General features: G+C 43.9%; 1 protein-coding gene across 5 annotated transcripts in view; it reads right to left on the bottom strand.

Moving 5' to 3' along the window:
* Positions 1–921: 921 nt before the first annotated feature.
* VPS13D (vacuolar protein sorting 13 homolog D) overlaps positions 922–25,046 on the bottom strand; it is a 96,099-nt gene continuing 71,974 nt past the window's right edge. For all 5 annotated transcript variants that reach the window (XM_079326112.1, XM_079326108.1, XM_079326111.1 and 2 more), the window contains 4 exons: positions 23,119–23,314; positions 5,993–6,124; positions 2,289–2,529; positions 922–1,476 (listed from right to left, as the gene is read on the bottom strand). In XM_079326112.1, the coding sequence (XP_079182238.1) occupies positions 1,345–1,476; positions 2,289–2,529; positions 5,993–6,124; positions 23,119–23,314 (701 nt within the window). In that variant the 3' untranslated portion in view covers positions 922–1,344. The remainder of the gene's footprint in view (positions 1,477–2,288; positions 2,530–5,992; positions 6,125–23,118; positions 23,315–25,046) is intronic.

Raw genomic sequence — 25,046 nt, 5'->3', positions numbered from 1 at the left:
TGAAGCTGGACAGGTTTTTCCCCACAAATGGCTGAGTTCAGGGCACTCCAGGGGAGTTCAGTGACTGCTCTGGTGTTTGCACATCATCTCATGGATGGTCACAGACCCCAGGTACCCCACCTGTCCCCTGGAAATGCTCAACACAGCAGTGAACTACTCCTGGTTTTCCCTCCCCACCTTTAGCAGCCCAGTATTTTACAAGAACTGGTTTCATTCTAACCTTCAGCACCAAAATATCCTCATGTGGCTTCAGGAAAGGACTTTACCTTCAAATTGCTTTACCTTTTAAAGCTCTACTTACACTGAATCAAAAGGTTTCTAAAGCCACACTGTAAAATGTAGGTTACTCAGCAGTTACAGGAGAGTTGTGTCCTCATGCCCAAAGCTGGCACCTCCAGGGAGTGAATGTGACACTGAGGGTTCCAGTTCCTGTGGGTTAAGGTGTCCCAGAGCACTCACTCCTCCCTCCTCACTGTGGTTACACTTAATGACAAATACCCATGTGGTATACAACATTAGAAAAAAAAATTGTTATTTTTATTATTTAAAGTTTACTTCTGAAGATATTGTGAAGTCCAGCAAGCTGATCTCCTCTCCCCCCACCCTTCCTCCACCTGAGGGAAGGAAAAATCTGAAGTTCAAGGTTCAATTTCCAAGGCTGCTCACTTCACCTACTTCAAGACCAAGTCAGGAAAGGGGCCTTGAGATGTAGATTGAATGTAAAACTGAATCCTCTCTGTATTAATTAACAAAATGCAATTTTTTTGTTAAAAAGGAGGCTGACATTTCAGTGCAAGACTGTGTCTCCTGTATTTACCAACAAAAATCCCACCAAACAACCCAACCAATGCCCCCTAATCACAGCATTAATGCACCCTATTCATGGCACCAAACCACAGGACACTTGTGCTCCAACAGCTGAAATTATTTCTTAATTTTATTTTTAAAGGTTTATCTACATTCCTGCACTGTGAAAATCAGTTTTTTCAAGGGAAAAAAAAGACAGAGAGAGAGAAAGGCTTGTGTCAGGTAGTGCAGTACGACTCAGTAGAGCTCCTTTAATTTCTTTACACAGTAAACAGACTCATATTTATACCCAACCCACTGCCTGTCATATTTACATGGACACTTGTACATATATACATGTTAGCAAAATACAGGGCTTCTCCCAGACCCAAAGCTGTGTCAGCTACACCTCTGTTATACAATTAGTGCTTAAAAAAGAAAAGCCACCTCTTTTGTTTTCTCTAAATACTAAAATTATATTTTTTCCTTCTCTAGTCACACAATTCTGGCTCCAGCCTGGTACTTGCAGCTCTTTTCTGGCAGTGAGGAAATGGATTTTCAAGAGTCCAGCTCGAGTTGCTCTTGATTTTCACTAGGTCTCAGCATCAGCTGCTGCTCATAATAAAGGCTCTTTGCATAGTTGATTTCTTGGGACAGCTTTACTGCCAGAGCTTCTGATTTCACTTTCACCTGCAGAAAGAAAGGGGATTTTTCTTAGTGTGCTCCTGCTGTCAGCTAAAACAGATTTTAGATCTGAAGAAAGGGACACAAGAGTTCCAGTGGAGTTTCCTGCTCAGGGCTGAGGCTGGAGCAAGGAAGAAGCTTGAGGGACCCCCAGGTGCACACACAGATATTCAAGGGTGAGGGCAGGAACCCTGTGCCACACTGAGCTTATTTCCTTTGCCTTCCCTTCCACCTTTTATCTGTTTGGAATGTGAACTGACTGGGTTCTACTAGGCCTGTAGAACAGCCCCTGAGCAACTTCTGTAATGGCACAAAACAGAAACACTGGCTCCAGCACTGGAGACCTCACAGTAAAAAAATACTACATGGAGGAGGAGATTACACAGACAGCAAAGTACCCAAGTTCCATTCATGTGGTAAACTTAAAAGCCTTTCACAGGTAAATACATGTTTCTTTCTGTTACTTTTCTGCCTGCGAGAATACTTCAGGCTTTTCCTTTCTTCAGCTTTCTCAGGAGTTTAGGGAGCCACTTCTAAAGTCACTGAAAGCAGGGCAGTGGCTGTTTTCAGTGACAGAACAAAGCCTGGCACTAAAACCCTTTGGTGAGAAGGGGAGCACAAGGTGAAAGAGGGGGTGCTAAAGCCTGGGATTAAACCCTTTGGTGAGAAGGGGAGCACAGGGTGCAGGGGGGTGCTAAAGCCTGGGATTAAACCCTTTGGTGGGAAGGGGGGCACAGGGTGCAGGGGGGTGCTAAAGCCTGGGATTAAACCCTTTGGTGGGAAGGGGGCACAGGGTGCAGGGGGACCCAGCTCCTCACCATGGGCCGCTGCTGGGAGGGCCCTGGCATGGCCACACCACTGCTGCTGTTCACAGCCTTCTTGGTGAGCTGGATGTACATGTTCCCGTGGTCCTTGGACACCAGGCAGTGGTACAGGTCATCATACCTGACCTCCAGGAATATGGAATCCCTGTCCATGCAGTCCCCACTCTTGAGGAAATACACAGCCTTGGAGGAGATGAGCACACAGTACCTGTCGATGTTCTCCACGGCGATGAAACTGCAACAGAGGAGGAAATGTTTATTAGCTTAAAGATAAAATAGCAAATTCACCAGTGTCTTCACCTGCTCTGTGACCTTTAGAGCCCATCAGAAAATGTAGTAGTGCAATATGTACAATTCATCTGCATTTCATTTAAACTGTTTAGAAATGGAGCTGATGAAGGACACTCTCCCCTAGTTATAAAAAGATTGTGCTGTAAATCAAGTATTAGTGCTGCCTGCCTGGCCACCAGCTTTGGGCATTACAGGGACACATAAAAATGTCCTTTGACAAGGACTTAGCAACAGTAATTTCCTTGCTCTGGACTGCAAGTCCTAATGCTGAAGCTTAATTGCAACTAACATCAGTTCCAGAGCTGGCACATGAAAGGTCTGCAGACATTTCTGACAAGAGCTATCCTGTAACTCTCCTGTGCTTCCCTGCTCCCCACACCTCCCTGCCTTCCAAACCAAAACCAAGTTGAACCTGCTGCCAGGATCAGTAGCAGAAAAGAGAAATTAGCTGTTTAACAAGGGGTGAGAGGTTAAGCAGCAAGCAGGTTTCCCCAGGGAGATTAGGCTGAGTGATGAATAGGAAGAGGGAGAGAAGAGTGAGTTAGGAATACTGAGAGTTATGATGGCTGAAAAGGCTGGTGTGTAAAAGAATAATTGTAAGGTGCAAAAATGAAATGGAACTTGAACACACAAATGCTTCTCCCCCACTTCTGATTTACTACTGAAAGGAACCTCATTAGTGGGGCTTTTTAAATGCTGAAAAATTCAGCAACTTGAGTGTGGAATTATAGCTGAGTAGAGTACTAGAGTAGTGCTAAATAGAGTGAAAAAGTTCTGCCAACAGCCCTCAGGGTTGACATGCACCTGTAAAGGAGGATTCTGCTGCTGTCAGGCAGGTCCCAAATTGCTGCCCTCTGAGCCACTGCTCACACAAACCTGTCTCTGTCCTCACATCCTGCAGGATCCTCCACTGGCCTAGAAATCAGTGACCTGTGTCACTAGATCAGTGTTTCTGGTAAACAGAAAAATTCCCCATCTAATGCACCCTCAGCCCTACCAGTTAAATATCACTGTGCACAAGCTACTGTGATCTGCAGCCAAATAAACCCAGAGCTATAAAAGATATGTTAATAGCCAAAAATATGGCAAGAGGTCAGGCCATGGTTTCTTTTTGTGGTATAAAAGGATAACTCCAGTAATTCTGTATTCCCAGGCCTCTCACAGGCACTGCCCTACACTGAACTTGCCTTTCCCTCTGTGCTGTGTCCCTGCCCTTGCTGGCAAAGGTGCACACACCAACTCCAGCCCACAGTGCCATGTCAGTGCTGAAAAGGGCACAACCAGCCTCAGTCAAAAAGCTTTGCCCAGCTCTAACCTTGGATGAAACTCCAGAAGGGAATAAAAAGCTGTTCCTTTAAGTAAAACAAACTGGATTTCAGCTTAGAGGAAGCCAGGTGAAAGACAACATGAACAGAGTTCTGGAAATCAGCAGCTGCCCTGCAGTTTTCCATTGGAGTTCAAACACTTCAGGGTAAGGTTCTGCCTTTGAAATTAGTTAAATAGGATGGAGAGTGACATTTTTTATGAAGTGTCACAGAAAACTTAATTGAAGCACAGAGCAGCAGTACAGCTGCAGAGGAACAGCCTGGTGCCCTGGCCAGGCACATCAAACAGTGTTGGAGGGAGGCCCCAGGGCCAGGATGCCACCAAGGACTCCAGGACATGCAGGGGGAGATGAGATGGGCACTGAGAGCTGCTCTCAGCTCCAGGGGAAGCACCTGGCACTGACCAGGGGCTGCATGTGCTCTGTAAGAACAGCACATGATGCATGAACTTCTCACAAGGCTTTTCCTGGTGGCATGTATATATCCTGAGGAATGGAAGCAGAGGTCAGTGAGTTAATGGAGAAGCCCAGAAACATTAGCTAATTTGTAGTTCAGGCTCTACATTTTGTTCTAAGTTTGAGTCATGCATCATTACCTTTGCTCTTGCCAACTGTTACTTTCTTCTCAGTGTCTAGATCTTAAAATGGGTATTTTCAACCTTTTCAGATACTACTGCAAGATACAACTTTTATTTTTTTTAAACCCATACATCTACACTATTAAAAATATCTCAAATTAATAACATGAAAAATTAAATGAAACATGATCCAGTAGAACAAAGTAGAAGCAACCAGATCTCTGGAGAATTTGTGGGGTTTTTAACAACATCAGGAAGTAATTACACAATATTTTCCAGAAGTGAAACAGCGAGCCTAACTGGAAAAAAATGTGGAAACATTTAGTTAGAACAGTAGAGCAAGGTATTAAATCCCCTTTTATGGATTTAACTCTGAAGGAAAATATGCAAATAATCAGGTCTTCAAATGTGTTTCTGATTATGATACTAGGATAAAAGTCAGAGGCATAATTTTGTACTTATTTTCCATGACAAGAAACACTGTGTTCCTGCTGAATGATGTTCCTAATGGTGAGAGTCACAGTGAATGAACAGCATGACTTGATGACAAAGGCCACTGCTCTGCTATGGGCTGCACTGGTGATTTTCTTTGGTCACAAATTGCTCTTTCCAGTCTCCCTGCCTAAGAGCCATCCTGAATAGGCACAAAGATCCTGAAAGGAGGTGGAAACAGGATACCCCAAATGTGAACTCACAGGGCCACAGCTAAGTGGCAGATTGCAATCTCTTCCTCAGGCAGAACCTGGGATGGCACATGGAGCCTGCCCAGGAACACTGGGGGCACCAAGTGACCCTGTAGCTCCCTCTGCCAGCTCCACCATCAGCAATTCTGAGCCCTTTCCTTGGCAGATGCTCTGATGGGTGACAGACAAAGCCTCTGTCACACCCTCCCCTGACAGCTGATCAGTAACTGTGGTGGAGACTGGGCAAGTGATGAATTCTGCCTTTAGACCCCAACCCAACAAACTGGTATTCCCCCTGTAGAATCACAGAATAAGCCCTCTGAGACCATCAAATCCCACTGTTCCCCCAGCACTGCCCAGGCCAACACTAATCCATGTCCCCAAGTGCCACATCCACAGGGCTTGTAAATCCCTCCAGGGATGGGGACTGCACCACTGTCCTGGGAAGCCACACTAGGGCTTTGTGGCTTTTCATGAATAAATTTACCCCAATATCCAACCTGAACCTCCCCTGGTGCAGCTTCAGGCCTGTCCCTAGTTCCTGTCCCCTGCTCTGTGGCAGCACAGCCTGACTGGCTGCACCCCTCTGTCAGGGAGCTGTGCAGAGGAAGATCACCCACGAGCCTTTTCTCCAGGCTGATCTCCCCAAGCTCTCTGAGACCCCCTGGTGCTGCAGACCCCCCCCAGCTCCATGCCCCTCCCTGACACACCCCAGCCCCTCCCTGTCCTTGCAGCAGTGAGGGCCCAGAGCTGAACACTGAGTGTGAAGCAGTTTCAGACACCATGGCAGCAAACAGCAGCTGTCAGGGGCTGTGTACTCACAACTCATCCTGGATGTTGTCAGTGAGTTTGAAGAGCTGCTCCTGTCCCTCTGCCTGGCTCTCCAGGTAACGGGGCAGCAGCCCCTGGGGGCCCCTGCAGCAGCGGGGCTTCCGCACGCGCTCCGCCTGGCTCCTGCAGGACAGACAGACAGACAGACACACAGACACATCACTGGGCAGCCCTGCTGAGCCTCCCAAACCCCTGGCTGCTGCAGGACAGACAGACACACAGACACATCACTGGGTAGCCCTGCACACACTGCAGCCCTGCTGAGCCTCCCCAACCCCTGCCTCCTGCAGGACAGACAGACAGACAGACACACAGACACATCACTGGGCAGCCCTGCTGAGCCTCCCCAGCCCCTGCCTCCTGCAGGACAGACAGACAGACAGACACACAGACACATCACTGGGCAGCCCTGCTGAGCCTCCCCAACCCCTGCCTCCTGCAGGACAGACAGACAGACAGACAGACAGACACATCACTGGGCAGCCCTGCACACACTGCAGGCCTGCTGAGCCTTCCCAACCCCTGGCTCCTGCAGGACAGACAGACAGACAGACACACAGACACATCACTGGGCAGCCCTGTGAGCCTCCCCAACCCCTGCTTACTGCAGGACAGACAGACAGACAGACACACAGACACATCACTGGGCAGCCCTGCACACACCCCAGCCCTTCACAACACAGCCTGTAGACCCTGGAAGCCTTGGATCTGGTGAGACACAGAGCCATACAATAATAAAAATACAATAATTTTGTCTACAATGAAGGGGAAATTAGCTAAATTAGTAGGAAGAAGTTGTGGGAGCCCAAGGCATGCCCCTGGCCTTTTTGGGGGTCTCAAAACCCCCTGAGAAGGGTCTCAAAGACTCCTGAGTGAGACCCTGGTGTCACAGGTGCTGAATTTTAACCCTTGGGGGAAGCTGTCAGCACAAAGAGAATGGAAACAGGTCACCAATAGTAAAGTATAAATTTAACATTTAGAACGTAGATAAATAGGTTTATTGGAATGTTTATGACAAGGGACACGTGGCCAAAATGGAGAATTTGGGGGTGGACACCTTTTCCTCCTTCTTCTCCCTGTCATCCATGTTGGGTGACACGTTGACACTCTCGGATTGGATGGGGTCAGGGCTGGACCATTTAATAAAATTGCATTGTATTGGTAAAATTTTATAAACATGTAATACGTAGTACAAACTATATAAGCTAAGCCCTGCCTTCACCAGGCAGATTCCACCATGGATGCCAGGCTGAGCAGACCCTGCTGGCCAGGCAAAAAGTCCCAGAGATATGAAACAATAAACAATCATTGGAACAAGAGAAAACTGTCTCCAGCAATCTCTCTTCAACTGCTTCAGAGAAAACCAGAGTTTGAACCACTTCATATCCCTCTGGGGTGACCTCAGGGCAAAGGAGAAACCTCAGACTGGAACAGAAGTGACCTAAACAGTGTATATTCTCTGAAGATTCAGGGATGTATGTATCAGCAGTTTGATTGATTTGACCATTTCTTTTCACTGCTCCAAAAAAAAAAAAAGAGTGCAAAAACCTGGAGAGAGCTCTCACTAATGGACAGTGCCAGGAGACTGCAAATTCTATGGTTATGGAAACAGGAACATGCATTTAAATTAAAACAAAGAAAAATCCTCATTAATTAGGGTCCCCATAGCAGGGTTTAACATACTTTACCTTGCTGTGTGCCTATTAATAATGACAATAAGAAGAACACACTCTTGTGGGCTGACAGCCAGCAGAGGTTGATACTGGCCACAGCACTGCACAACTGCAGGCTTGGTTCCTCCCTTAGCAGAATTTTGTTAAAAAATAATACTCTGAATTCCTTCAAGCTCCTGGAACGCCCTGCCCCTGAGGAATTGTGTTACAGGCTGCTGAGCCCTGCTTCATTCCCTGTCCCTTCCCAGCAGCATCACTCTGGGGCTGCTCTCTGGTATTTCACAGCTCTTCCAGGCTACTGCTGTTACAGATTTCCCAGCCAAATGCACCATTTTGGATTAGTGCTCTCCCTTCCCATCCTGATTCTCTGTAAAACCCTGCACAAGGAACTCCAGCCTTTCTGATCCAGGGATAGGAGAAGGTCCCAAGGAGTGTTACCTTTGCTTTTGAAGCTTCTCACCACCAGGAGAGAGCACTCACCCTCCTGGGAACCATGATTTGCAGATCTTTTCTCTGGAGCCTCATTTCCTTGTGACCTTCCACCCCTCAGCAGCCCTGTCCTAAATCCTAGGCACCCTTAAAAAATTTGTATTCCTTCAAGTTTTTGACCACCCTTAATGCAGTGGTTAGAGCTGTGCTATTAAAGTACTGTGGCCCTGGAGCAAGCCACCTCTCCTGCCCCTTAAATTCCTTAGATATAAGCAGGATTCACCTATACCAGGTACAGCATTCTTGTCTTTCTAAACCTACACAAGAGGTGAACAGCACATGCCTGTTTTTACCTATTAGAGTCTTACAAAGCAGTAAACAAGTGAGTTTGCCTTCATGAATGCAAAATGTTGAGACAGAAGTTCCAAAGAAATTAAAGAATTCCAACCAGTATAATTCACATCTTGCTGCTTGTCCTACTTACTAGCTTCTGAAAGCAGGAAAATGGCAAAAGATCACCAATCAAAGAAGCCCCTGTTGGCTTTTAAATCTCTCTATGGCACTTACTGACAAGTTCAGAGTGTGACTGCCTGCAGCCTTAGCTGGGTTTTAATTAACAGTGGCCAATCACTGATGTTTTGCTGAGACACTTTCCACCTTGCACTCAGGAAGGCTGGATAATGTGACAGCAGCTGCAGTGAGCAGTGGGTTTTACATGAACCAACCTCCAGACAAACATCCCCTGTGCCAGCCTGACCAATATTCTGCTGGTTCCTTGGGAAGAGGGATGTGGAGCACTGCAAGCAAGGCTACCCTGATGGTGCTGGGATAGAAGAGGGTTTTTTAATCCCACAGACACTGCAACTACAGGGAACACTGGTTTCTAATGTTTGGCACAAAGCAGGTCAGAGAAAAAGTGCCAGTGCTACAAAGGCACTGGCACCATAATGGATTTCTGAAGGTTTGGCACTTTCTGAGCCAATGTTTTATGTTTTGGTTTTGTTTTATAAATGGAAGAAGCACTTCAGAGTACAAGTGCATTGTTCACTGTGCCCTCCAAGCTCAGATAGTGATCCTGGTTTTAAGAGATCATTCTCTTCTTGGTGATAAGGCCAGTTCTCCAACCCAGAGCCACTGCATAGATTCAGTCCATCACCCCCTTGGCAAACTGCTCTGTTTGGTCTGCACAGCTAATAACATTCCACACCACTTGATTTTTTTAATCTAAAAATTTGTTCTACTGTCTCAAGTTACATTCTGTAAATAACAAGCAACCCTGGTGAAATCCCAAAAGCTGCAGATTTGTCAAGCAGTGCCCACATCTGGGTTCCATTACCAGGCACTCAGCAGATCTGCTGATTCCTTTTTAATAAGCACACAAAAGCAATACAAGGCAGGAATGCCCTCACGTCTGCCCAGCACAGCAGGGAATGCTGCTGCTGGATAGAGGCACCAAGGGCTGGGAGAGGCTCTTGGGAGGGAGATGAGCACTGCAGCTCCCACTGCAGCTCACTGGAACCAGTGCACAGCCTCTGCTGGCTGAGAGTTCACAGAATCCTTGGGATTCTGCTGGACACTTTTAAAACAGAGCTTTTGTAATCAAACACATCACCAACCTGATGAAGGAAGTGGTCAGGTATTAGTGGGGATAATTATTGACCAACTTAGGTTGAGAAAACTCTCCAAGAGACACCCCATGTTCTCCAGAATCACCTGTCCTTGTTCCTCCACTCCCTGTTCCCCCCTATCAGGTACCCACCCCCCCAGGTTCCCACAGCTCTGGAGATGTGATTCCTGCAGAGCTGCATAAATACACACTGGTTTTGAGAGCAACAACTGTTACTTATCTTTGATGGTCTCTTGGGCCTAAAATTTTCCCTGAAAACATTTTCAAAAAGTTTAAAAATTAAATTCAGAAGGCCTCAAATTTTGTATATCAAAAGATGTTGGTCTGCTAAAACAAACCATCCCTATTCTAAAATGATTTAGAAATTATTTACAAATTTACATCTTTCAGTTTCCTCAGTATCACACCCAGAATAATTATTCACCATGATACAACTTTAGGAAATGTAGCAACTTCTCAGAAAAACCAACGAGGACAAAACTCCATGACCAACACAGTAATCACTGGATTTAATTTAAAATGTGTATCTGGGGGATTTCTCATCAGGGTAAGAGAACAGCACTGACAACCACAGATTGAAAAACCCAGCCTGAGCATGCACACCCCAAATTCTGCACAAACATGGAACCAATGTAGAATGGAGCAGGCTCCTCACAAACTGGACCTGCTGCAGCACCTGCCTGGCCATGGGCTCCCTCCTTCAGCCCCAGGGCTCCCCCCAAAACTCTCTAGGAATCATTTCCTTTAGCCAGACACAGCTCTTGCTGCCAAAACTTCAGCAGCTGTCACCAGCAAAGGTTCAGTCTCACCAGCTCATTACCATTAAGCAGTAACTTGCTGGGTCTGGTACAGCTAAAATTCAGGGTTGCCATTGTAAACTCTTTTTTTTTTTTTTTTTCAGGTTTGCATAAAATTTAGTGCCAAAAGCCTGCTCTGGGCTGTAGCTTGGCATACTGACTTTCAGCTGGCAATGATTTTTATCCCCTTGAAATAATTATAAAACAATATTAATTCAAACAAAAGAAAATGGCAGGTAATGTAAGACAATTCAAAAGCTGCTGGTATTTTCAAGAAATAAGAAAATCAAACTATTACTGGCTCTGGAAAAAATCTGCTTCCTAAATAGAGGGAGTGCTTTGTCTGAGGAGGCTTCAGTGCATTTCAGACATTTAAAGTGACATGATCTGATAAATCAAAGGAGGAATAACCTTTATCTTCTACCCCAAAATACACAACTAAAAAACCTGATCCACTTGCTCAGGTTCCTGCAGCCTTCCATGAGCATCACCATCCCACATGATTGCCATGAAATGCAGAATGAGGAGGGTGCTGGTGCCACAGACATGACAGGAGGACACTGAGCAAAGCACACTTGGTAGTGCCAGAACCAGTGAAATGTGAACAGTGTTTGCCTGACAAACTGAGCTGAAAACTCAACCATCACAGCAAACTCAGTGCTGCAGCCACAGCTTAGGAACAAGTGGATAACAAATGAAAACAAACGTGTGCCACTTGCAATGGGGTCTGTAGTGCACATCACACCTCTGCACAGCACTAACAATCCACTATTTCCATGGTTCTTTCCTCACTGATGCACTGAACTTTGTTTCATGTGATGAGCAGGAATATTCCCTGAATTCACTGAGCAGAAGGGGAGAGACAGCAGGTTTTTGATGTGCCAGTTCCCAGTGCCTGGGAATACTGAATGCCTTGGGCCCAATTTCAGGAAAACATGTGGCAATCTAGATTCCTTGCTCCCTGGTGATTCTCCTGGTGCTGTTTCAAGGGCTCAGTGCAGTTGCCTCCCACCCTGTGTGGATTTTGGGGTGCAGTTCCCACTGATCCCAAAGATCAGCACAGCTCTGCCATGGGATTCATCTGCTGCCCCCAACAGAGATGCTGTTAAGGTGTGTTAAAATGCACACATGGTACAGCCAGTTGAGTGCTGGATTTGGCATCAGAATGTCTCAGTTAGATGCAAGAATGTGTAAAATCATGGGCCAGACAGCTCCCTGCTGACTGCAGATCTGAGGAAGCTCATATGCACAGTTTATTCCAGCAAATGCATGGAATATATTGTGCTTGTTAAACATGTTCCCAAAATGCTAGTTTCAGGCAGAAACATGCAAATAAACGGTGCCTGGGGTTAAAACCTCCCACTTACAGTCAAGTCCCTCCTCTTTGGAGGGATCTCCCAGCTCAGATGCTGCAGACCTTTAGCTGACCCTACATGCCTTCAGGAGAGTACAGCGTGCTCAAGGAGCAACTGTTTATCATGGAAGTTCTTCCTGCCAGTTTCTTGGAGATAGAGCTTTTCTCCCCCTTCCTTTTTTCTTTTTTACACCAGATCAAAACAAAATTAAGAATTATTCCCTGGGTTTGCAATTGTACATAACCTCGTCAGGTTCCATCCAAGTTCAAAAGGAACTGAGAAGAGATTAATTAAGACACAATTATGACATACATATTACAAATCCAGCATCTGGTCAAGGTGTATGAGCTTGCCCTGCAGACAAAGCACTGACCCCAGCTGCAATCAGGGCATCAGCTTGTGGCACTTGCCCCACTTCTGCCTGTAACAGCTGTGCAGCAAAACTCACACTTTCTCAAGCACTTGGGTAACATCAAGCTTAAGAAGTTGACAAAACATAACACTGCCATCCCAGCTTCCAATTTCCCCCAGACTCTTCCTGTACTGATGACAGGGATGAATGCAGCTGTCACCTTAAAGAGTTTCTTGTTGAACCAATGTGTTGAAAAATGCTCCCATTCACCTTCTGACTGGATGTAAAAGATGGTTCTCAGCAGGGATTTCCTGCAAACACCTGTCTGAGAACAGGAGCTGAACATGAAACCAAAGAGCCCAGGACCATAACACTGCTCAGCCTCAGGGCACTGTGCAAGGGTTTAAAATATTAAACACTGTCTGCTGCCAGCAGGGCCTGTAGCAGATGGAGCCTTGCTCTTATGTCTGTGCCCATGGAATCCCAAACTGGTTTGGGCTGGAAGGGCCCTTAAAGCTCATCCTGGGCAGGGACACCTCCCCAGGCTGCTCCAAGTGCAGCCCAAGCTGGGCTTGGGCACTGCCATGGATGGGGAGTCACCTTTATAATGGTCCTGTCAATGCTGGGCAAGCAATAACCAGCTGCAGCAAATGCAAATATGGTCACTTCAAGTGAAAAATACTTCAATCTAACAGAAATGCTTCCACATTGTATTCCTGCCTTCCTGGGGAAGAAAATCTACTTGGGGGAAAAAAAACCAAACAAAACAGGGGCCCTGACCAGCACCAGGATAGTGATTCTGGCTGTGCATGAAGGACTGTGTCAATCAACTTTAATGACTGGATGTTTGCTCTCTTTCTGACCCTCTTTTTATATTTTTCAGTTACTACAATTAAGGCTGCAGCAGGCACAGCAAAGTGCTCTAGCACAAACCTCACCCAACAAAAAGCTACTCACGAGGTTTGTTTTGATTTTTAAAGTTTGCAGTTGCAAGAACAATTCAGATCAACTGGCTGTACTTACAAAACTGATAAAGAGCATTCCACATGTTAACAGCAACATTAGGTGAAAAAATTATCTATAAAAATACCAGCCACATGCTAAATGAGGTGACATCAAGGCAATAAATAGCTCCATCTGTAAGAAAGAGTTTGCAGAACAACCCAGAAGACATCTCTGAACAAAAAAGTAACTATGGATGAAGTAGTGCTGAAATAAAAGCGGGTTGGATTTTTTTTCTCGGCTAAAAAAAAAAAAAAGAAAAAAGATCAGTTTTACATATTTTTCCACGATCACTTTATAAATCTGCTGCACATTAGAAATCAGACACACATGTATGTTTTCCAAGCGCAGCGAGCCCAAGGTTTACATTTTACCAGCGAAGTGCCTGTTTGTGAATGGCAGCAGTGTACATTACAGGCAGTGTGAGAGGGTTAAACAGGACAGCCTCGACTCTTTATAAACTTTTGCCCTCTGGATATGTGCTCATTGGCTGCTGTACAAGGCCCGAGCTGTATTACACGCCTTAACGATATGGTTCAACTGCCGGTCAGGCTCGGGGCTGGCGCTGCGCCAGACCGCAATCAATGGGACACAGCCCTCCCCCTTTCAGATCATCACGAAGGCTCACATTATCTCCTTTTTGTCGTGCTGGTTAAATTTATGGAGCAGAACCCCGAAGCTGCATTCCTTGGCCTGGGCCGGCCCACGCGGGCCTCCCTTTGTTTGGTACTGTAAGGAGCGTGCTTTGGAGGATCGCGGGGTTGTTAGTTCAGGCACTGACTGTTTGCTCATGACTGAAATGAAAAGAGTTCAGGGGAAGGGCAAAAGGACAGCACAAGTGTAAAACCCCATCCCGGCAGGCCCTGGGCTCCCATCTATGGCTCTGGGACTGAACACAAAAGCTCACGTTAATGACAAAGGGGAAGGTCTGTGCAGGAGCAGGTAAACAGCCCCGGCTGCACCTGAGCAGCACCTCCAGCTCTCCTGCTTTCAGGAAAACCTGCAATTCCTGCAAAAATCTGAGCCTTGACTAAGCTGTCTCAAAACACTGCTTAAAAGTGGTGTTAGTTTTAAAGAAATGCTGGGTCTCTTTGTTTGAAAATAGAACCCGTCAGTGCAAACAGCCGCACAGTTTAGGATTTCCAGCACTTTAAACACATGCAGTAACCTCAGAGAACTTGATATTTATGATGCAGCAAGAAATTCGAATAAGGACACAAAATTACTGAACATACAGTAGGGAGAGATTTTTATTTTGTCTAAAATGGGCATTTCCTACATCTTTATACTTGGCCTGAGGATGAAAAAAATCCACCTCTGGGTATGCTCAGACACTCTCTACTCAAAGCTTTATTCCTGCTGTAAATAAAGAGCACTTCTTGATCCCACTCCTCACACCATTCTCATTCCAAACCCAAAACACAGCACTGAAATAGCTCCCAAGAAAAAATTAGCTCTACCATAGCTGAAACCAGGGCAAGATCACAAATTAAGTGATGTAAGAAACCTCTAATGTGATCTCAAGGCAAAAGCACCAGGAGTGGAGGCAAATGGAAAGACTATTCCAAACCTGCACAAGAGAAGCAAATACATGCAAGGAAAACCCCAAGGACTCTCAGTGGTTGTTCAGGAAATAGAAGGCGCCTGTGGACTCATTCTTCAGCACACAAAATATCCATTCTTACTTCCATCACCATTAAGAGCTCCCAAGAAGCTGCCCCAGACCTGCTGTACCAAACTCCATCCCATCTGTCTCAGGCCAGCAGGTCACACAGCCACCACACTGCTGAGCAGCTCCTGCCACTGTGCCTTAGAAATAAATAATTGCATAAACAAACTCCTATTGCACTGCACCAGTTTCACCTTTCCTGCTATTTTTATGGAGTGAAAATCCTAGAAAAAGGGGCAGAAGAGATGATGAGAAGTCCCAGAATGTGTGTGAGATGTTTCTCAGTGACACTGGCCACAGCCTGTCCCTGTGCATTCCAGCAGACAGGGCTGCTTGAATAAAGCTTTTGTTCCCTCCTGGTGGGCAGATGCTCCCAACTTATCCCACTCCTTCTGAGCAGGCACATTTGTAATTGCAACTGCAAATACTTCATGGCCCAATCTTTGATGACTTTTTTGTTGGTCCTGCTTATGGTCATGCATTAATACAGTTTTTTTTCTTTTGTATTTTCTGGAAGTTCTCTCCAATTCTATTCTAGGAGGCACCAATACAGACTAATTAATCTGCAGCTATCTGGAATTGTTTCCACCCAAGGCAAGTGTTACACAGAACACACCAAGACAGTGAGATACTTCAGCAGAGATGCTGTGATCTAAAAATCACACTAATGCCAGAAAACATGCAAACACTAACAAGTGTTCCTTTTGCTTTTTAGCCTTTGTGTCCTAAAGCTTTGGATGAAATAGAAGATAATTAGAACATGCAGGGTCTAGAAATGCAAGTATTTCCAGAAGACATAAAACTTTCTCCCTGTCTAGCTGCATTCCTTTGAGTTAACAGCTAAATACTGTGAAGTGGACACACAGAATAGGAATTCCATTTTGTGAAGCAAATATTTCATGTCACACAAAGTTTAAGTAGCAGAATAAATCTGTGATAAATCCAACAAAGGATTTATCTGCTCTTTGCAGAAGGAAGTTCATAATTGCTTCTATTTCTGACAGACTAGGCCAGGCCAATGTTACAGTGTCTTGGATTTAACTGAATTGGAATACTAAACTTGTCTGTGCACCCAAGAGACTTCCCCATGGCCTCCAGAAGTGTTGCACTGAAAATGGGGCAGTTCTGTACCCATGGTGTGTTTTCAGCCAGCTCTCCTTTCATACCTGACCAGAACACCACCACACAGTGCATTTCCCCCATTAACTCACACTTTTGCCATACCAGTAACATCAAGCTGAATCTGAACCCAGATTTCTGCACTGAGCCCAGCCCAGTTTAACAGGAGCTGGGCATGGCTCACTGCATGCTGCACCTTCCACCAGGGATGGAAATGCACCTGCCCTTACCTGTAACATCATGGTAAATATTTGGGGGTTGTGGAGGCCACCACACTAGGAACTCTGCATTCATTCATCCTTTTGAAATTACTTATTGCTACTAATGAATGGACATGTAAAGAAAAAGACAAGTTCACATTTTATGCTCAGGTAACTCCTCAGCATTGCTCATTGCAATGTTTTCCATTTTCATTATCCCTCCCCTTGCAACATTCCTTTTCCAGTGCCTCTGTTCCTTGACCAGAATCTACAAGCATCCAGGGTGTGTTTCTGCCCTCAAATGTCAAGTTAAACACTAATGTTTTAGTGGGAAATCCTTGTTACTCACAGAATAGATGCTGGGATTTAGAGTGACAGCCAATCCCTCCTAAAGTCTCCCTGTTCCATGCCAACAGACATTCACCACTGCAGAACCCAGTGCCTGAGCCATTTTCTTAAGCCAGGTTTTTGTTCCCTTTAATACATTCTGTCATGGCCAAGCAAAAAGGCTTAAACACAAAAGGTTGCACATGTCTTAACTTAAGGTTTAACCCTCCTTGTTGGAATTTAAACCATCTACAGCTTCTTCCTTAAATGCAGGGTGCATAAAACCCCAGAAGGACAATGTGAAGGAGCTGAACAATGTCAGCAACTTAAACCCTTGGGCTTGGAAAAATGTCATTTTACAAACAGGTAAGGGGGCTCTTTTGGGGGTTTCCTGTCTCAGACCCTGCTATTCCAAATCCAGCACAAAAGCCCCAGAGACTAAGCAAGGTAACATATGTAAAGTGTAAGATCTGTATGATTAAACATTGCCTAATGCAAGCCCATAATTGCTTCTTTTTTTCCAAAAAAACCTCCTATTACATAAAAATATAGGCAGATATGAAAGGAACCATGTCTATATAATATTAATGTAAAGTTATGTTGCATCTCTAGGTCCAAACACCATAGGTTTTCCTCCCATTCCTTCCAAATAGTTAAACTGAGTTAAGTGCAGAAAAGGGGACAATGATAACCAACTGCAGACAACTGAGTATTCTAAACATAAATGGTATTTAGTAGTACTGATCCCTAGGAACAGCCTCCTGGAAACATTATTCCCACATACAGTGGGTATTTGCAGTAATGAACAAAAATGTGTTAAGAGTTTGAGCATCAATCCCACTCAACCCTCTAAAAAGGAAAGGGAGATGTGTCAGTGCAGTTTGGATTCTCCAAATCATCTGGACTTTTGCTGGGCACAAACAATGGACAATGTATTGTTCTAGAAACTGTGACATTTTTATACATGAGATTCTAGGGTTATTTGACTCTATAATAAAATATGATTAAGCAAACTCAATGTTTTAAAGCTTCATCTTGCTTTTACTGTATCCTGTGGGTTACAAAAGAAACCCAATGAAAACTAACTAATTTCTTCAGTCATGCATAGCAAATCCTGCTTTATTGTGAAGAACAGAGCTTGTAGTTCCAAGAAATTGTTTTTCAGCTCTTTGTTCCAGGGGGGAGGGCAAAGGGAACTAACTGTGAGATGCCCAGCCTGTCAATGCTGGAGGAGGGAACAAAAACAAAAACAAAAACAAAAAAAAAAAAAAAAGGAAGAAAAGCTGCCCCCCTGTATTTCATTCTCACACAGAGGTACTCAGGCTTGACTTCACTTCATTTCTGAAGTTGTATGACTTTGAAAATTTTATTTTTATATCTTGAAATACTAAGTTGTATTAGCCACTGTATGAGTACGTTGAGCTGCAGATGTGCAGAAATTAGGGTTGGCACTGCAGCCCATCCTCAGCTCTCCTGACTCTGGTACTCCAGAACAGGCACCACAAGCCTCAGCTGCTTCAATTCCTTCCAGACAGCTTTAGGGGAAGTTGACTTTCCCCTTAGGAAGAGTGAACATGAAAAGCAATCTTGACAGATTCCACTCCCAGGCAAACATAACCAGCATTTGACTGACAAAAAGTGCTACCAGTTTGTTGATGCACAGCAAGGGACTTCTGCAAAATAAAATCTGAGTAGAAACAAGAAGAAAACCTAACATATGCTTATAAGAGAGCTGTAGAAAAGAGAACCAACTAGAAGCCAGATGTGTCTCATGAAGAAAGAAACACTCCTTGAATAGAAAAAGGAACAGAGAACCACTTTCTGTTCATTCTAAAAGCCAGCTTCACTTATTTAGAAACCATTTTAGGTCTTAGATGGTAGATCATTGTATCTTTCTAGTTAAGAAACTAAATTAGCTGAGGAGCATTTTCAGAAAGAAATTAAAGTTTTGAAATTAAATCAGCCATACTGAAGAGAAACAGGGCTGCATTTTGGGAACTGCTTCTCCCACAAGGAAATCCACATTTACTTATGCAACAAGCAACAGTAGACACTTCAAGAACAGTGCCAGGATCTCCAAATGAACTACAGAAAGCTACCAGTGATAAAATAAATCCTAACAGAAGAATCAAGAACAACCAAGCAGGTGAGACTGGTCACAGAGAAAGAAGCATCTACTGAAGTGCTGAAAAATGTACACACACAAACACAGGTTTGCTTAACTACTAGTGATGTAAAACTACATTTAGAGAAAAAAACAAAATTACAAATTAAGAGGCATTTAAAACCCCAGTAAAGGTACTGAAGAACCTGAAGAGGACAGAAATATGACAGGAAATTAAATGGAATTCAACCTATAACACTGCATTTCTGGGGGAAAATATCCACAATGCAAACATGAAATGACAAGGAGATACCTGCAAAGCAGTAAAATCAAACAAAACCTCTTGGGGCAAAAGAGCAAGAAGAAAACTGGGCATCAGTTTGCAATGGAACAGGGCAGTAAAACCATCCAAGACAATTCTGGGTGGCCTGCAGAGCACAGCTTGTCCCAGTGCAGGTGGGGGATTCCAAAGCACCTCCACAAAAACAGGGGAACAATCTGGACACCAGCTAGTGACAGAAGAGAGTAAACCATCAAATCCAGTTGGACAGTGAGTGAGCCTGGGAGGCTGGGCTGAAAATGAGGAAAAGCCCATGGCTACAGCTGTGCAACAGGGAGAGGAATGGACAATCCTGCTCAAGGAAAACATTAGCATGGAGACCTGCTATCCCACTGGGAAAAAGAAGAAAGGATATGAAGGAAATCACACTGCTCAAGTAATTTATTGATTAGAGTGATTAATACATTTTCTCACTGGCTTATAGGAAAATCTTACCAGGGCTTACCAGGAGAAGAACAACATTCCTTTGACCAGAAGGGCCCATACATGACAAACATTATTGTAGAGACTTGTAAAGTCAGATCTAGATCAAGTCCAAAGTCAGGACCAAGTCTGGGGCACAGACAGAAGTAAATGTCCAAGCAATTCTTCTCTGTTAAACCTGAGAACCTTGTGGCAGTGAGTTGGCTGAGTGGGTCTCCATACATTTGGGTACATATTTCTCATTTCTGCTCAGTGTCACTGATACTCATGCTCTCAACCACACTGCTTTTGACCTCCCAATGCAAATCTCAGCTAACAGAGAGATGGATGCACAAATGCAAAAAACAATTTAAATTATAATAATCTGCTTTTGATATTGCAACCTCACTGCACAATTCCAAGTGATGAGCAAAGGCACAACTAGTACAGGCTGCTGCTTTCCACATGAAGTGCATTTAAAATAATCAAGTATTTACATAACAATTTTCTGTGACCGTTAATGGCTTTCCACACTCAAACTACTCTTTACTAATAATAGTCTAGTTCATGGACAGAATTCACCAGAACTGAGGAGGCCATAGTTATCTACTTCTAATTTTCACATTGTGACTCAGAAAAGAACACAAACTCTTGTAGCAACAGTCCAAGAATAATCTTAAACTTGCTCTGACCTGGCAGAAGCCTGAGAGAAAGCCATAAAAGCAGTTTCCTGCACTACTTGTTAGGTTAGACACACATCTAAATATAAATGTTCTTTACTTGTGCTGCACCAGGACGTAAAACTCGTTTCTAGGCAAGAGCTCTCCAAGCATATCCAGAGACAGAACAGCTTTCCTGTTTTGAACTGAGCTTTAAAACTTTTGGCAGTATATGAAAAATATGGAAATAATCATGACTGTTGTATGTGACACTGGATTACTTGGAACACATAAAATCCTCTCAATAAAGGTATTGAATCATAGGAATTAACTGTTTATAAATTACATGTATGCTGCACTTTCACCAACTGCTTTACCCTCTTTTCTGCATTAAATTTAGAAGTAGTAGGGCATCTTTACGATTAGGTAATAAGTTTATATGATTAGCCTTGAAAAAGTCCAGCCTAAAGTCAAATTTTAAAAATATTTTCTTACCCTTTAAACCAATGACCTTTGAAACTACCCCCTTAAGGTCTAAAGCCATCACTTGTGCCTCAGCCTGGTCTGGCTCCATGCTCCCAATACATGGTGTGTGCCAGCTGCAGGAGTTCCAACACAAATCAACACATTTGAATTCAGAAAAGACTCATGTCCATGTAGCCTGATCACAGGAACACATGCTGCAGACTGTTCCATTCCATTCAAGGACTTTGCTGGAACTAGACTACGTCTTTCAGGAAAGCAAACAACCTCAATTAAAATTCTTCATCCCCACTCAAACCTGATCCAATGGTTAAAGTCAAGCAGCTGAAATTCAGAGCTTTTTTTTTAAAATTCAGCCATGTAATTAGAGAATTGCAAGGGGCCTATAATTTACAGTTACATATCCTGCTATTTAAATGCAACTGCAATTAGCTGGCTGAGTCAGCTCTGCAGCAGCACCAGGAACGTGCACAGGCTAAGGGCAAACAGCTCTTGCCACACTCATGAACTGACTCCACTGGAGATCAGCTCCTGCCATGCATTTCCAGTCCCATCCATCAGGGAAAGCTGCTGTGGTGTGCTGGGGCTGCAGGCAGAGGCAGCAGCTCAGCCCTGGAACGTTGTGCTGCTGCCATTCCAAACCACACATAGCTGAGCAGCTACAAACATGCAGGAGCAGTGGGACACAGCAGAGCAGAAACAGACAAACCCTTGGTCGTGTGGGGCTCTTCAAACCCCCAAAAGAACTATTTGGCTCCTTCATTATATAAGCATGTAAAACCCACACACCAAACAAAACATGAATGCAAGGTTGCTTACAGATGGAGGTGGCATTTTGGTCCCACCCCTTCTCCCTCCCTACATATTCTCAAGTACGTTTGTTTAGCTAAAAAAAAGTTTTGATCAGACTTTTGTAGACTGGAGAACTGTAGTAACTGAGTAACCTGAGAAAGGCTGGGGCTTTTTTCCCATTTTTCTTCTCTTTCCTCTTGTAAAAGGTTGCTGGGTCAGAAACTAGACAGACTGTGTGTAGACACTAAAATAATTTCACAGTGCTCATCCATGACAACAGGATTTCAAAATCCAGTGGAAGCAAAAACATGATTCAGTTAATCTGTCTTAACCTCTTCTCTTAACTGAGTTATTAAGGCAAAAGGAAATACTTCCCAAAGGAAACACAAACCCAAGATCAGGGTGGCTGGAGATCCTCTTGCCTCTCTCTCCCAGCTGCTGTCCAGTTTGGCAACTGTTGATAACACCTCCTGTGTACAGGCTGTATCTCACAGAAACATGTCAAAACATGAATTTTAAGAATATGTGTTTCTTGAAACAAATTACAATAGACACACAGCTCAACCAGAAATCCAGCTAACAGCACAGACAGGTGTGCATCTCCCCACCTTTACAGAAATCAGTCAACCTGTACAGCCATGAAATTAAGACATGCACAAACAAAACATGAAATTTTCTCAGGGATGTACTTAAGAGTTCTCATTTAATTTTGTGCATGCAAATACACTTACTAAATTTCAATCCTTGACCTCCTGGTTTTACAAATCAGGGTAAGTCCCAAATACATAAGACACAGAGATACAAACTTCCATTTCCAGAACAAACCCCACCTAGGTCATTCTTCAAGCTTCCTGTACCTCACTCACACTTCATCAAAATCACTGTTCACTGAAATCCTGATGTAGACCCTTCAGAATTCCAAGAGTGGCATAATGAAACACAGGAAATGGAAAAACCAAATGGGAAGACAAAACAAGCAGAAAACCCAACATTTTTCAAACATTCTTCTCCAAGCTTTCCGACAACAAAACCTCCTTAGGATTTTCTTTCACTTCCTCATCACACAGGTCTCATGTACATACAAGAGGACTTCCTGGCATAGTAATACAAAGGAAACTCTTGGCCACAAAGAGCACAAAGACTCTTCTGTTAGAGCAGCCCTTTCAGAACTTGGTCCTTTCCCTCTGCCACACTCACAGTCAATGCTAATGAACATTTAATTATTTTAAGCAAAACCATCATTACTTTGCTGAACCCACACTACACCAGTAACTGACCACAGGAAGAAGGCAAAGCATCTGTCCTGATGTGCTGACACCTCACAGGCACAGGAGGATGGGCACACACATAAGGGCACACAGCCATTCCCTTTCATAACTGAGAACTTAGCACAAAATAAAAATCAAAACGTAGTGACACTGTATTGATGACAGAACTCTTCAAACCTTTCAAGAGCTGCTTTTCTACAATGGAAACTGGAGGTAGAGCAGGGAGAACCCCTTCATTTCAGCTGTGTGAGGATCCAGTGGTAGAAGTTTAATCTTGCTACATACAGCCTTTCTAAAAATTTTGTTTGGTGTAGGTTAATAATTCCTATTTAACGTTGCAGCATTTCCAGAGTATCAATCAAATGCCATCTATTACACAAAAAGCAAAGGGAATGAAATGGGCTGGTAACAGCTCATGTTATCTTTGGTAACTGTTGCTTTGCCTGAGCTCAGCAGCTGCAGCAGGCACTGAGGGGCAGTGTGACAGTGTCAGTGGGTACAAACACAAGTGCAGCTGACCTGGGGCCGCTCAGGGTGGCCGTGTCCCTCACCGCCTGCGCCGTTTCCGACGCGAAGTCCAGCGCTCCCGCCACGGGCTTGGTGACAGTGCCCACCAGCCCCTTCCCCAGGCCAGAGATGAACCCACTGACCCCTCCTTCCGTCTTCACACCTTCCACTGTCGACGTTATGACACTGGTCAGTCCTCCAATGATACCTGCAGAGACAAGAGCAGCAGAAATGTCCAAAATTATTGGCTCTAGGACTTACAGAACCTCATCTGCCTGTTATTGGCTCTAGAACTTACAGAACCTCATCCACTTATTATTGGCTCTAGAACTTACAGAACCTCATCTGCCTGTTACTGGCTCTAGAACTTACAGAACCTCATCTGCCTGTTATTGGCTCTAGGACTTACAGAACCTCACTCCCCTGATGTTATTGGCTCTAGGACTTACAGAACCTCATCCACCTGATGTTATTGGCTCTAGGACTTACAGAACCTCATCCACCTCTTATTGGCTCTAGAACTTATAGAACCTCATCCACCTGATGTTACTGGCTCTAGAACTTACACAACTTCATCCACCTGATGCTCTCTGCTTACATGGTTTATTGTGTATTTAATTTAATACACAAACTTTCAATTATATTAACCAATAATACTCTATACTTTGCATATGCAGTATACATATGCATATGTACAGACCATATTAATCCACAGAAAAATATTTAATTCATCATTAAATATGTGTATTTAAATTTATTTCCATACTGGTTCATTTCCAGCTGCACTTATACCAAGAGTCCTCAGCTGTTGCACAGGTTAAGTGGTTACTTAGGATGTGACAAAATTTGATCACCAAAGCTGGTACAATTGAAGACAGAAAGCAACAGAGAGCATTGCTCCACTGGGCAAAGTCAATTATTTTAAACTGGCACTTTAAGTGTCTTTGAAGTAGTTTAAGTGACTTTAACTGTGATGTTGCCTACAGACATTTTTGTGCACATTTCCCTTCCTGAGAACCTCAGTGCTCTGAGAAATCAAGCACCTACTGAGGTTTCAAAAGACTTGGAACAGTTCACATTGTCTGAGAACACACTTTGGAGATTTCACATACCCATGATTAAAACATCAGTCTCTAGTGCCCTGGCTCAAGCACTCACCTGCCCAGCTCCCACCAGCCAAGGGCTCCTCTGAGGTCTGTAACTCAAGAACAGACCAGGCAGATCTAAACTGCCAAAATCAAGAAGCACCAAGTATCTAAATCTCTCCTCTTGAGCAACTATAGTTTATGATTAAATCCTGTCTGTTGAAATGTAGTAATTAGCAGTTCCTTTATTTTTTCAAAAAATTGAATGGGAAGCATTTAAAAATGCCACAGACTTAAGACTAGAACAGTCACACTAATTAATAATACAACACAGTGAAGTGCTTTTATTATGGACTTTTCAGCAAAGATTCACATATTTTGAATTTCCTATACTTCTACCAATTTATGTCAGACTGTTTAGCACACTGGTGTGAGAGGAACCTTTCATGATTCATTTCACACCTACAGTGTCTCTGCATGACCAAAGCAAAAAGACTTTTCTCAGCACAGAAAAGATCCTCTTTTAGTGAAAGCCAAATCAGCTTTGCACAGGCTGCAACAGTTACACTGTGAGAATAACATTTAAACAAACTGAGCCAAGATGATGCAAAATATAAATATTTGATTTAAACTTGGCTTGTATTGATTTAACCTTCTTCAACAGATAAATCATGAACTAAATCGATGTGAAGTTCGGGCCAAATTAAAACTAGTCCACTAGCCTTTACACAAATAAATGTCTCTAGTTCTTAGTACTTTGAAAAAACCCCACAAAATAACCCAACTGGTGAAATGTAACTTTAAACTGATGCACTGATTCCAAGAAACTCAGGTTTCTGGAACTAAAAGCAAACA

Source organism: Erithacus rubecula (assembly GCF_903797595.1).
Source record: "Erithacus rubecula genome assembly, chromosome: 24".
Classification (NCBI taxonomy): Eukaryota; Metazoa; Chordata; class Aves; order Passeriformes; family Muscicapidae; genus Erithacus; species Erithacus rubecula.
Note: the sequence above shows the minus strand (reverse complement) of the source record. Positions and strands in the feature narration are given on the sequence as shown.